Source organism: Crinia signifera, chromosome 6 (assembly GCF_055691185.1).
Source record: "Crinia signifera chromosome 6, ASM5569118v1, whole genome shotgun sequence".
NCBI lineage: Eukaryota > Metazoa > Chordata > Amphibia > Anura > Myobatrachidae > Crinia > Crinia signifera.
In genome coordinates, this window is record NC_139222.1 from 151,306,086 (window position 1) to 151,320,265 (window position 14,180).

The 14,180-nt window shown below is 42.0% G+C and overlaps 1 protein-coding gene across 4 annotated transcripts in view; it reads right to left on the reverse strand.

Moving 5' to 3' along the window:
• CHD6 (chromodomain helicase DNA binding protein 6) overlaps positions 1-14,180 on the reverse strand; it is a 130,925-nt gene that overhangs the window by 71,645 nt on the left and 45,100 nt on the right. For all 4 annotated transcript variants that reach the window (XM_083147650.1, XM_083147651.1, XM_083147654.1 and 1 more), the window contains 5 exons: positions 10,670-10,728; positions 8,556-8,673; positions 6,314-6,400; positions 4,333-4,467; positions 23-144 (listed from right to left, as the gene is read on the reverse strand). In XM_083147650.1, the coding sequence (XP_083003776.1) occupies positions 23-144; positions 4,333-4,467; positions 6,314-6,400; positions 8,556-8,673; positions 10,670-10,728 (521 nt within the window). The remainder of the gene's footprint in view (positions 1-22; positions 145-4,332; positions 4,468-6,313; positions 6,401-8,555; positions 8,674-10,669; positions 10,729-14,180) is intronic.

Here is a 14,180-nt window from a genome sequence, read left to right on the forward strand (position 1 = left end):
AATTCCATGCACTGCACCTCACCTGTTGTACCAGTTGAAAAGCAGCCAGTTCATGCCCTCAAGCTGATACTCCCTTAGCTGGTTGTTGTTCTTGTATGCACGGGTACACTCTAACTTCTGCCAGCACTCAGAAGATGGACGCTCCTGTGAAGATACAATAATCAGGATTAGTTTAGTCAATTACTCAGAAAAAGAAAACATATCATGTGTAATGGAGCCCACACACGGCGTGCGTTGTGGGCTTAACTAGCACACATAGCATTGCATCGTATGCCTTGTGCATACGATGTGCATGCGATGCGATGCTATGCTAGAAAAATCTAGTACAAAAAGTATGTGCAGCACATACTTTTTGTACTGTATGATGAGGTGCCGCGGTAGCGCGCACCCCATCGTACAGCATCGCACCGCCGGCAACAGTGCGTGTGTGGGCTCCTTAACCTTACTGTTCTATACAGTGGATGCAATATTAATATTTTTTGTTTAAGTAAATTATTGCATTTAATGTCTGTAACTTTGAAAGATACAGATATACAGTACAAAGCCAAAAGAACTATACCCAAAAATGTACATAACATACAATAGAGATTTTCAAACGCTTTTATTACAGTAAAGGTTCTAATGTTAGAAAGAAAGGTTAAAGAAGAAATATGCACATAAAGCAGCCAATAGGTGAATATTTCCAAAAGGTACCTAATCCCTTTACCAAACACGTGTGCAAAAATAAATTGGATATATATAACTTATGTACTATTTCACGCTCTTCCAAGCCATATGTTCTATGATTGTTTATTTTGTGTTAAGACAGTAAACAGTAGATCATTTTCCATGTACATGCACATCTTCTGACATATATGCATTGTCACAGCATTTAAAGCATCAATAGTATTAAAAGTATAGTGATTTAGAAAAACATGCCGTCACTGTCTTTCTTATAAAATACAAATAATCAAATAAACATCAAATTTTATTAAACTATCCTCCCTCTCTCTCTTTCTTCCCTCCTCCTCCTCCTCCCCCCCTAACATTCCCTCCCTTCTCCTCCCCTCCCCCCTCCCACCAGTCAGGTCCTGGGTGCAATTGGTTCTCTGCTAAGAGATCTAGTCAAGTACCAAGTTGTGCCCTCATATAGTAAATACGCTGTTGGGACTCGCCATCCAATGAATCTATGTATAACCCCCATTTGCGCATAAAGCCTTTAACCCCCTGTTCTATATGCGGGATTGTGGATCGCCTATCCAAACGAAGAAGACCCAGCAAGTTCTGTTTAACCGAATAAAGAAATGAAGGAGAGGATGCCGTCCAGTTTCTCAAGATGGTCTTCCTTGCTACCGTCACCACTAAAGTGAGAAAAGGTGTAAGTGCGGCCTTTCGACCCTGCAGATTCCAGTTGGCAAGGATATGGGTTTTTAGAGTTCTGCACACAAAGTTGGATTAATGCCCTTTTATTGATCGGCAGAGGTCCACTGTGTGTTTATCTGCACCAGTGGGGGTGCTATCCCAAACATTTATGATTGGAGAAAGAAAGAAGAGAAAAGGTTTGTATTGGATGCACTCCTTACAATTGATCGAAATTTTTTGGGGTATATTCCTTTTTAGTTAAAAAGTGGGAGCTCCTTTTATCTTTATTGGTGTAGCGAAATTGAGAGGTTAAAAATTGCACATTAACATACAAACATTGATGGTGTTTGAAAAGAAAAGGATTAGTGATTTAAAGATTTAAAATGTAGGTAGAGAGGACTGTAGAGTATTGGTGCTTAGGTGTATAACGGGGTATATTCCCCACCAGGGTTTATTTCTGACAGTATTCTAATATTACACTTATAATCTCCACCAATTTACACTTTAGGTACTGGCCTTTAATTGGCTTTCAATCTTGTAAATGGCTTCTTTTATGGGATAAACAGTATTAGTTGCAAGATACAGTGTCTGATATTCAGTTATGAACAGTAGCTGCAATGGCTTTATCTATTTACATCACATTCGCACTGTGTCCAGAGGTTGAGAGGAGAATACCTCTTGTATAGTATCGCAAGAGATAAGAAATGGGACAGCAGTGTCCTCTACTGGACAAGTTAAATATGACTCTTCGTCTGTTTCATATATTTCTGCACCCGACTGGTATTTTGGAGGTGGGTAGTGTGGGGTGTACCCTGATAGTTCCTAACTCAGGTATACCTTCCGCTGGTATACTCGCACAGTGTCAGTTATTCAGACAAGAAATACTAGATAATAAATAATACAGTATACATAATACAGATTCCAGTTGGTAAAGTTTGAGCACATCATTGCAAGGGGGTCTTTAGTCAATTGCAAGTGGCACACCCCATTTATAAAGCCCATCACGTTGTCCCAAAATTTTCTAACGCGACCACAACCCCACATATTATGAAAGAAATCAGCGCCTGTGCCTTTGCATTTCAAACATCTCCCCGATTCCCCAGGGACAAATGTCACCTCTGTGCCTGGGAGATGTAAGCCCTATGTAGGGTCTTAATATGGACCTCCTGCATCTGGGCAGATTTGAGTGTTTTTAACGTTTTTTCCATTGGCTTCAGAAAGATCTTAGCCTCCGATATATTCGGGATATCTCTGTGCCAAGATGTAATGGCATCAGTCCAGATCTTTTCCGGCTGTGCCGGTAAAAGATCAGCATACACATATTTAAGTCAAAAAGGTCCAGTCAAGCTAAGCACTAATATTGAATGCAACACATCAGGCAAATTAGGATTTGACATGGGAGGTGGCATGGATTGTACGTAGTGGCGTATTTGGAAATACATAAAACAGATCACTGTTGGGTTTATTATATTCTTCTTTAAGATTCTGAAAAGACACTACCATTCCCCCTGGATCAAACACCTCCTTTATGAACAAAATTCCCCTTTCCTGTGGTGCCCTGCAGAGGCCTCTCCCGCCGGAAAGGTTGGGTTGTCTAGCAATGGTGCAAACTTGGTGACTGTATGGCGTTGCTTCAATTTTTTATTAATGTTGACCCACACCCAATAGGTATCAGCAAACATCACATTATTTAAAACTCCCGTGGGGAGTGTGTTTCTTGGCAGAGAGTGTGGAGCCACCATTTCGCCCTCCACGGCCCTATGAGTATAACACTGACTGTTTTTACACTACATGTTGGACTGGCTGCTAAACACAGATTGAGTGAATGCCATAATGTTCGGTACCCCCAACCCCCCTCCGACTTCCTTATTATGTCTTATGCCTAGCTATACGTGGTTTCTTCCCCTGCTACATGAATTGGAAGAAGCTTCTATTCAATTTGGCTATATCTTTCCTCTTCAATTGATTAATGTTTTTTAAGCGGACTACCAGTGATAGACTGGTGCTGGGACTGTATCTATGACCCCTTCACCGGTAGAAGAAACAGCTTAAAGTAAGGCCCGCTTTCTGGCCGACTCCTGAGGAAGAGGAAGAGGGGTCACAAAGAATCTGTATTGCATATGTGCCTGAAGAGCCAGAATATAACCTGGATACAATGCAGCTTACCCACCGATTGGGTTTGAATTCCAGCACGTACCACCTGGGGACTGATGGCCTGACTGAGGCGATGGATTGTCTCCCTGCTTCGGCCCCAGAAGGAGACACTATGGGAGAAACATGAATTAACCCGAAAGGACTGGATAGAAGGGAAGAGATCCTACCCTGAGGCATAAAGGACGGAAAACTAGAAGGTTTTGGATTTGGCCTTCAGCATCCCGGAAGAAAACGACTATTCCCATCAGTAGATCGTAATAAACATTTCAAATTCCAGGCTGAATAATAGTTCGCCCTCAAAAGGGAAATGCTTCCAAGGTGTGCTTTGAGTCTGAATCACCATTACAAGGGCACAACCATAGCAAGCGACAAGCACTCACTGCTAGGGCTGAGATGCGAGCCAGTAGGGAACAGAATCAAATAAGGAGTGGATTAGTGGGAGAATCTTAGTAGGATCTGATAGGCTAGTAGGATAGATAAATAACAAGGATCTGAATAGTTGTTAATACTACCACTAATATCAATCCGCACTTTAATAAAATATACATATATATTCCAGTTTGTGGACGGTACTTTGTTTTGCAGCATAGCTGTGCACATTTCCACTGCGCCTCCACTTGCCACTAAGAAGGCATAACTGGGCTGTGGTCGGACTTTCCCCGCATTCAGCGAGTCAATCTTAATCCTTTGATGTTTATGTTCCCCAGGTGTCACAGGAAGTAACACAGCCTCACTCCAACAATAAGCCCTATTCTGCCTCCTATTATATGACCATTTTTTTGCTTCTTCCTTTGAAGTGGAGTTTTCTCATAATACAGAAAATTTAGCCTAATATACCGTTCGTGTAATCTCCGGCAGAACTTGCAATGCTTCAAACTCCTTTACTTTTCCAGGGTCAACATCCTCCTCCAGTTCCCAGGTGCTCTCTTCATAGGACAGCGAACACCATTTCACCAGATAATGTGTCACCTCCTGTTAGAGTAGGAGTAATATTAATGCAGACAATAGTGGATACTGGACATAAACAGCACAGCTTAAGGCACATCTCTGTATCCACCAATTTGATCAACAGATATCTACAGTGATCTCTAAACAAGAGAAAATTCATGACACTACAGCAAAAGATATAGGACAATACCATTATTTCCAATTATACTGATCTCTACATGTAAGTAAATCCAGGCATACTTAATGCATATATCTTCCCAATATGCAGATTATTAGTGCCATTAAATGGTCACTTCTGACAGTTTATTTTCTGCCATTACTCTTCAACAGGTATTTCCCTTATTCCTTCACAGAGAAGGAACATGAACATGATATTGTGTAAAAAATAAGTTTCATGCTGTTAGATATGTATGACCCACATAAGAGAAATAAACTGTTACTTTAATATTTTGCCATAAACGTATGTAATCCAGGGCTTGACAAAACCTGAGGGCCAGGTCACCATGGTGACCAGATTCTGCTTCCTGAAAATCAGATTAGTCAGGATGCAGATCGCGCTGGGCAGAGTGGTGGCTTGCATAAATATAACAGCCGGGCAGAGGGGTGGACAACTCACCTGGCTCCAGCTGTATCAGATTAGGTCCTCGGAGTGGCAATTAAAAAATCGAGGGGTTCAGCAGCCAATCAGGAGCGGCAGTGGTAGCTCCTGATTGTCTGTTGGACCACGAACGTCAATCAGCTCTCAAGTCACCTCGAGTTTTGCAACAGCCGCACCACAGACCAGATATGATAGCAATGTGCCAGGCAGCAGTGCTCACATTGCACCTCTACCACCTGTGCCAGGGACAGGGCACATTAACCCACTGGCTGCTGGAGGACTAAACATTGGTCATTTGTGTCCCTTGTGGCATGTATAGCAATGAGGACTACACCGCTGATCTCTGATTACCCAGAAACTCTAGCCCTCACAACTGTGCATAATTGTTTTTATGTATAATGCGTGTGACAGGGCTACTAGACCCTTTAACTAAATTAAAATGTAATGCAACAAAATGGACAATGTTTTAATATTGTATCACGTGTAAGGAAGAGCTCTTCTTGAAGACAGCAATGTCTGCTTAAGGCTCCTGTATGCAGAATGAGGCTCTGTAGTTAGATGGAACTACAAGTGCCAGGGTTTTTCAGTGCCTATTACAGCCGGGTGAGTGGTCCACCACTATGCCCAGCTGTTGCCATTATCACCCATGGTAACAGTGGGGAGGGTAGTGGGGAGGGTAGAGGGAAGGGGGGGGTGTTAATCCTCCATGGCAACGAGCATGGAACCCCTGGCAAAAGAGCATGCAACCCCTAGCAATGAGCCTATAGGTAAGTGGCACTTATGTGGCATAATATGTTATCGGCATTACGGCATGTAGCATTAACGTGTAATGGGCATTATGGCATGTGGTATAAAATGTCATGGGTGTGACATATGTAACAGGCATTATGGTGTAAATGTTTGCCGCACAAATGTCCCTATATTTGGTTTGTCTGGCACCTACACTTTCATCCTGGCTCCTAGATTTTCAAAAAATTTGTCGAGCCTCGGTTTAATCATCACAAAAGGTTCCCAGAAAAGGCATAATATATCCAGAAAAACATACAAAACAAAGTGCAAAATCATTCCATTGACACTCACCTATAAAATGCCTAATGCAAATGCAGACAGTTGCAGTAACTAATGTGTTGCATACTATTTAAAGTATACATCTAGGAATTTGCCTATTTTCTTTGTCCCTTTTCTAGTTTCCCATAGCCTTAACATGATTTTTTTTTTTATATTCAGCTTTAAGATTTCATACAGACACTTTACAAGGACTAGTGCACTTACCTCTTCTGTATCTGCATCCTTTGTGTGAGCCACTTCTAAAACTCTGTCCACCTCCACATAATCAGGGTTAAACATATCTTCATCTGGCTACAGGTAGGAAAAAAAATACTGGTCAGCAATAATAAAAAAAAAAAATTATTAAATTAATTTTACTGTAACTTCTCACACCACAACACTACCGTGTAACACAGTGGTTCCCAAACTTTTTTGAATCACGGCACCCTAGAGTATCAGATTTTTTTTCACGGCACCCCTAGGCCAAAAGTTAGATACCAAGAGCTTCAGAAAAAAATATTAAATTAAATAAGTTGTGCTTATATGTCATCCTTAGGTCCAGTTATGTGGTGAGGAACATGATTCACTTCTGTTTACCCACATATTTTATAATTGGAAGTCACAAGCACTGATTTTCCTTATTACATTAACCATATATAATTTGAATTTGTCCTGGACCACCAACCCAGGGCACCCCTGCAACTACTCCGTGGCACCCCTGGGAGCCACGGCACACAGTTTGGGAACCACTGGTGTAACATACAGAGCTGTACTCATAAGTATCACATGAGCACTCAAATGACCTGACATAGTTAAAGATCAAATACAATAAGGTGCTCTGAACCTATTCTTAAAGGTGCATTAAACTGTGAAAATGTGTTGATTAATATGAAGTGTTCATATAGAAGACAGTATTTTGATTAACTAGTAAAGGCTGCTACAAATTTAAGGGCATAAAATATCAAGTCAAATAAATTCAACCATATCATGCATTATATTCAGATTAAGTTCAGAATTATATTCAGACCAGTGTGAGTCTAAAGGTGCCCATGCACAGTGCGTTTTGTCCGTGTGATGTGATGCAATGCGCACAACATATATCGCACAGCACAAAAAGTATGTGCAGCCCATACTTCTAGTACAAAAAGCACACTGCTGTAGCACATTGCATGCTTTTTGTACTAGATGCAATGCGATCTAGTACAGAAAGTACGGAGCACATTGCTCCATGTATGGACACCTTTAGTAATTAGGTAGAGGCTAACATGGTTGGAAGTTTGTACATGTCATAACAGATGTAATGCAATTATAAATCTAAGGGAAAAAAACCTAATGAACAAATATGGTCTGTGGCTTTTAACAATAAAAACAAACATAATTGGGGAAATTTATTGACATAGGAGTCCTATTTCAGATGGGATGTTGCTATGGGCAACCAATCAATCTACTTCTTATTTATTTAGAACCTTCTAAAATATACTAGATGAATGGTTGCCCATAGCAACACCCTATCTGAAAAACAACCCCAATTTTAGTAAATTTCTCCCAATACAGATGTAGCGGGAGACATCTTTGCAGGGGATGGCGGAGGAGTCGCCATCCGCCATTCCCCACTAACCGCCGTAAAGGGACACACGCGCATGCGTCCCTTTACAAAGGGGCTCCCCCCCGGGTACCCGCCGCCTTGCCGATGGTCGCCCCGGGTCCCCGCCGCCTTGCCGCACCTCCCCCCCCCTAACCCTGTCCGTCTCCCTGAAGCGGACAGGGTTCCCACCCCCCTGCCGACGGGAAACTGGGACGCACGTGCGTGTGAGATGCACGTGCGTCCCAGTCTCTATCGCCGGCGCTCACCAGTGCAAGGGATCTGGCGAGCGCCGGCCAAAGATGAGATGTCTTGCGCTCCATCTGTATGTAGTTCTTATCTCCTAAGCTTCTGTAAGTCATTCAAATACTTTACTTGTGGAAATGGGTTAAACAAGGTACAGTACAAGTAGAAAATGGACTGTAACAAAATAATGCTGGAATCAGTGCAATATATAGGGCCAGATGCACTAAGCTTCAAAAGTGATCAAATGGAGAGTGATAAACAACCAGCCAATCAGCTCTTGCCTGACATTTTTCAAACACAGTCTGTGACATGGCAGGTATCAGCTGATTGGCTGGCTGTTTATCACTTTTGAAGCTTAGTGCATCTGGCCCACTATGAGAGTGAGATGTTCAGTTTAGAATTGTGAGTAGCATTAAAAAAAAGAAAATAAGAAGACAAAGACCGTTTAGTACTGTACTTAACATTTGTTAGCTAGTATTCCAAGGAATCGGGTGCCATTATTTTGCAATCTGAAATGTAGTGATTCTCAATAGTACATGTAACAACCATGGGACTACAAAAACAGTTTGTCTGACCCCATTCAGTCCCACACACAATTTGTGTACCTATGGTTTATACAACATAACACATTAGGCTGACCTCAGTGAAAATATGCTTCATCTGCGCTTGTTTGTTGCGAAATCGTTTGATCTTTTGCTGGATCCTTGGATCTTTCTCAAGATCTTGGAGAGTTGCCCACTTACAGTGGAGGTACGAACTGTGAGAGAGACATCCATCACAAAGTAATCCCATTAAAACACTTACACTTCAGTAGTCTAGACATCAATCTGATATCTACTAATGGGAGATATATCCATGTGACATACATAGTTACATTCTTCTTTTTATTCAGACTTTCTGTAGTGTGAATATATATATATATATATATATATATATATATATATACACACACACACACACATACATATACACACATACATATACATACACACACACACACACACACACATATACAGATGTAGCCACGCTTATCATTGCGGCAACCAGCCACTCATGCTTGTTTGTCACGCCAGATTCGTGGGCAAAAACAAACTTTAAATGATGTGAATACAGAGATATTACATATGTATATATTATATATCTTCAGATGAAAGCGGCTCTCAGGGGACAGGTTCAGAAGTGAAATAATTTTATTTAATGGATTAAACTGAATTTAATTCACTTCTGAACCTGTATCCTGAGTGCCGCTTTCATCTGAATCTATCTATTGCCTTTTGGCCTAAGAGGGCACCGGCACACCTATACAGTTTCCAGACATGAATGCCGGGATTTCCAAACTCCTTACATACATGGAGAAGGTGTCAAGAAGGACATGATCAGATTTTACCAAGAATTCCTGTAGCTCAATTCCTGTAGCTCTTAAGGGTGAGATTTAGTAAACTTTGGATAGTGATATAGTATCAGCCAATCAGCCCCTAACTGTCATTTAACAGGCTGTGTTTGAAAAAAAAGGAGCTTATTGGCTAGTAGTTTCACTTCAATTTATTATAGACCAGTTACGAAAGCATGTGCACATTGGTTGCTTGCAAGGTTACATTGCAAATGTCTAACATTATATCATAAAAACCTGCATTTTTACTAAATGTATAGATTTAGGTTATCTACTGTAAATCAATAGGCTTTACATGCCACTGCAGGACTGCACTGGAGCAGGCGATATAACAGTTTTTATCTCCATTCTAAGCTGAAAAGGCCTTGACAGCAGGAGGATGCAGAAAAAGGTAGGTTATCGGCTTCATAAGTTACATTTACTGCCTTATCAGCACTGCCGTGAATCTCGCACCCACTACAAGGCCCCTCTAAATTCTCTCATAAGTTCTGCACACTGGGTTTATTGTTCACCATTCCTGAACACCTCCAGCACCAGGCACCCCGTAAACAATAGGCTGTTGCAGCCGCTATGCTCCTCGTGGGTGTAGTGCTCTCCACCCACAGTAACGGGTACTTTGCAGCAATGTACATTATATCATGCGAAAGTATACTTTAGTGGAATTAACAACCTTTACTATCTATCTTTGGAATCTGAGATGTCAATGAACTAAAAGCAGAACTGTATGAATTTTTATCTAAATTTGGTATATTTAGTTATTTAGACTTCTGCTGGGTGCACACTGCATAATGCATGTAGCCAGGATATAGGCGGCAGCAGCAAGGAACCTGCATCCGCAAGTGCAGAGTTACCGATACCGACACACTGTATGGGACATTTTTTACAAAACATTCAAACTGCCCAACATGACCAGTAATACTCTAGGAAACCAAATAAATAAGATCAAATGCATTTGCTTAGTTAGTTATAGTGGGCAGGACTCAGCTTTGTTGGCAAGCAAAACAAAAAATGCAATGGTCAAAACCATGTTGTGCTGCAGGTGAGGCAGATGTAACATGTGCCAAGAGATGTAGATTTGGGTGGGGTGCGTTCAAACAAATCTAAAAATTAAAAAAGTAAAGTTGTTTATTATCTGTGGGCTACATGCAAAGCAGACAGTATTTATCCTGCAGAGAAACAATATAAATATGTTGTCCCCTTGCACAGCAGCATGGTTTGTTCTATACACAAAATTACTAGCTTTAGTGCTTTACTGAAATTTTCCCTGTATGCAAAATACATTTATTTCATTACAATAATTTGTAGAGAGACCAGGTAAATTGATCAACAATTGAAATACAAAAATCTGTTACAAGTGACATACAAATTTCTGTACTTGACAAAGAATTCCTCCAACTCCACTGGCATTCCTCCAGGAGAGAACTGAAAAAAAAGACAAAGAAAGAGTATACCCATATTATATAACAGGTCAGAAAAACAAAATCAAATAGGGTGCAAACGCTTAATATAAGTTGGCTTTTAAGAAAGAGTTAACAGTAAGGGGGACATTTACTAAGATGGGAGTTCTATTTAAGATGGGATGTTGCTATGGCAATCCAACCAGATACTGTCTTTTATCTTCTAGAAGGTGCTATGTAAAGAAGAAGTAGATTCTGTTTGGTTGCCCGTAGCAACATCCCATATGAAACAGAGCTCCCATTTTAGTCAATTTCCCCCTAAGGTCCTTATTGTGGTTGACTCGCAAGGCTGCAAATTTTGTAGCCTTGAGTGTCCCCCAAACCAAAAATTTGGTTTGTGTATGATGCTTGGAAATAACTTATGAGTTTTGCTTTCAAATATTGTGAGATACTTTTAGGTTTAAGGTGCCCATACATGTCCCGATGCGGGCGGTGCCATCTGTGCTTTGAGGTGTGCGCTCCCGCGGCACCTCATCGTACAGTACAAAAAGTAACATACTTTTTGTACTTGCTTTTCATCGCATTGCATGCACAAGGCTATTTAAGCTCAAAACGCACACCCGCATCGGGACGTGTATGGGCACCTTAAGACCTTGGTCTGTAAAAAAATGATTTGTGTATTTGTTTATTTATGAAAAAGCACTATCATTTTTTTTACAGACCAAAAGCCAGATTCTCTAAGCTTCAAAAGTGATAAAATGTAGAGTGATAAACAGCCAGCCAATCAGCTCCTACCTGCCATGTCAGGCAGGAGCTCATTGGCTGGCTGTTTATCACTCTCCATTTTATCACTTTTTGAAGCTTAGAGAATCTGGCCCTATCTCTGGGAACACATACAATATAATGTCAAATGTTTATGACCAATGGTGCGGTCCCGCAAGTAGTCCCATAGGGTGTGCTGCAAGCCCATTGGGATGACTCAGAGATTGCCAGAATGCATTTTAAATGCGGTGAGAAACGATACATTGCATCATCGTCCATCACATCGTACAGCGTGTACGGGTGGTGGCCGATGGAATTATACAAGGAACGACCCATGAGACCGATCGATCAGCTGTTCTTTTTTTTTTTCTAAATAGTTTTTATTGCATAAAGGAATATAGTAACAAAATGTATCATTGAAGAACATTACAGAATGCATACATTTCGATCAGCTGTTCTAATCTGCAATGGAACAATATATTGTTAGATATATTGCCTAATGTGTAACCAAAGTTTAAAGTATATTTCAAATTAACAGAAACATCCCAAATGCAATTCTACATTTCTTACATAATGTTATTAAATTTGTCACTCCTCATCACTCTGCAATGTCAAACAAGGAAAGCACCAAAGCTTTTTTCTTAATTACAAACAAAAAGCAGATAAATGATTGTACAAGATATTGCTAAGGTCTCTGGAAATAAACCCTCAAGCAACCACTTGCCTTTATCTGATGGCAATCCAGCTGTTTATAACTAAAGAGGATCCACTGATGGGCAAAATAAACACATTTTAAGAAGTCACAAAGCTTGTCATTTTATAATCCCCTGGAGCATTGTCAAGTAAATTCTGAACTAAATAAGAGGACATATAACAAGTGAGTTTATCTAGAACAGGTTGTACTCGAAAAGAGAGAATCCAAATGACAAGGTCGTTTTTAGGTATATGGTATAATTCATGACAGTCGGATGGTCGTTTCTTTTGCCACCGGAATCCCAACTGTCAGGAGCCTGATAGGGGGACGAGGGCATTCAAGCCCCTTGCGGGCTCGTTTGCGAGCTGAACTCCCCACCTATTCTGTTCTCCCTTTATGGGGGTCGTGGCCTCTCACAAGGGAAAACAGTCCTTGTAAGCTGGGATTCCGACTGTCGGGCTCCTGACAGTCGGGATACCGATGTCGGAGAAACGACCGTCGGAATCCTGACTGTCGGTCAGTCATCCAGGGCCCAGTTTCTAGGAGGCCAAATGATCTATGGAAAATCTGACAGGGGCATAAATCAATTGGCTGCGAATGTACAGACCCCACAACCAATCTTGGATGATCATCAGTATACATACTCCCAATAACAACTTAAGAAAACTGGTTGCAGAATTTGTGACCAAAGCCTGTGGGATGGGAAGGGAGAAAAAAAAAAAACAATCTGTTCCTGACGCTCCTCTCTCTGTGTCTGGCTGCTGGATTTGGTACTTGTGTATTATCATGGCGCCTGTTAAGTAGTTTGCGTACTGTCCTACTCAGCGTAGTGTCCCTTCAGCATGGCGGCAGCAGTGTAGTCAAAGGTATGTAGTCAGCGTCAGCTAGCATAGTCATAGTAAGGCAGTGTAGTGTAAAGTAACAAGTAAAGCTGCCAGTGTCAACAGGGTCGGGTTCGCTGGGAGGCGCCGGAACAGCATCGGAGGACGTGCTTCACATACAGAGCCGGGAACCGCCAGATCCCCAACGCCAGATCCCCAGAGAGGCGCTCTATGTTAGTTGAACTCGCGAGCGTCTCATACACACAAGTGTCCCAGACAATCTGCAGCTGTGGATGTAAACCCTGCCCGTCTCTGCTTCAGTGAGACGGACAGCGTTAGAGGGTGTGGAGCACGTGCGTCTTGTGCACACAAAAGGACAGGACGCAATTGCCAGTGCTCCATGTCAAATTCTGGCAAATGCCTCCATTTAAAACCCCCACTATCCACGTCAGACTGAAGCGAGCCCTGCGAGGTGACACATTACGCATCCTCCCGACCATACACCCACTATCCACATCGGCGTGGATTTGACTTTATAAAGTGTGGCGAGCGCAGTGAACCACTGAGCCCGAAGCATGGCAGGCGCAGCGAGCCCCACAAGGGGTCTCAGAAAACAAGGCCGAAGCGTGGCAAGTGCAGCCAGCCCCGCGAAAACATGTGAAGTAATCCGCTGTGCTCGCCACGCTGCAGCCTCGGTGGCTCGCTGCACTCGCCACACTTTATAAATTCAACTCCATGCCGACGTGGATAGTGGGGGTATGAACAGGTCAGGAGGACGCGTAATGTGTCCCCTCGCGGGGCTCACTTCGGTCTGACGTGGATAGTGCATTTGTCAGAATTTGAAATGGAGCACTGGCAAATGCTTCCTGTCCTTTTTTGTGCACAAGATGCACATGGGCCACACCCCCCTAACCCTGTGTCTGGGACACTCGTGTGTAAGAGACAATCGCACGTTCAACTAACATGAAGTGTTGGTTGGGGATCTGGCGGTTCTTGCCGCTGTATGTGAAGCACGTCCTCCGATGCTACTCCGGCGTCTGTGCACCCAACCCTGTGTACCTTTGGGAGCTTGATTTGGCCCTTACCATCACTAATGCTCAAATGTTTAAATCACATGGATATGCTTGTTAATTTGCTTTATAGAATAGGCCATACCCCTGACTATTTCCATGGCCTGCAGACTAAATAATTTTGGAGGAA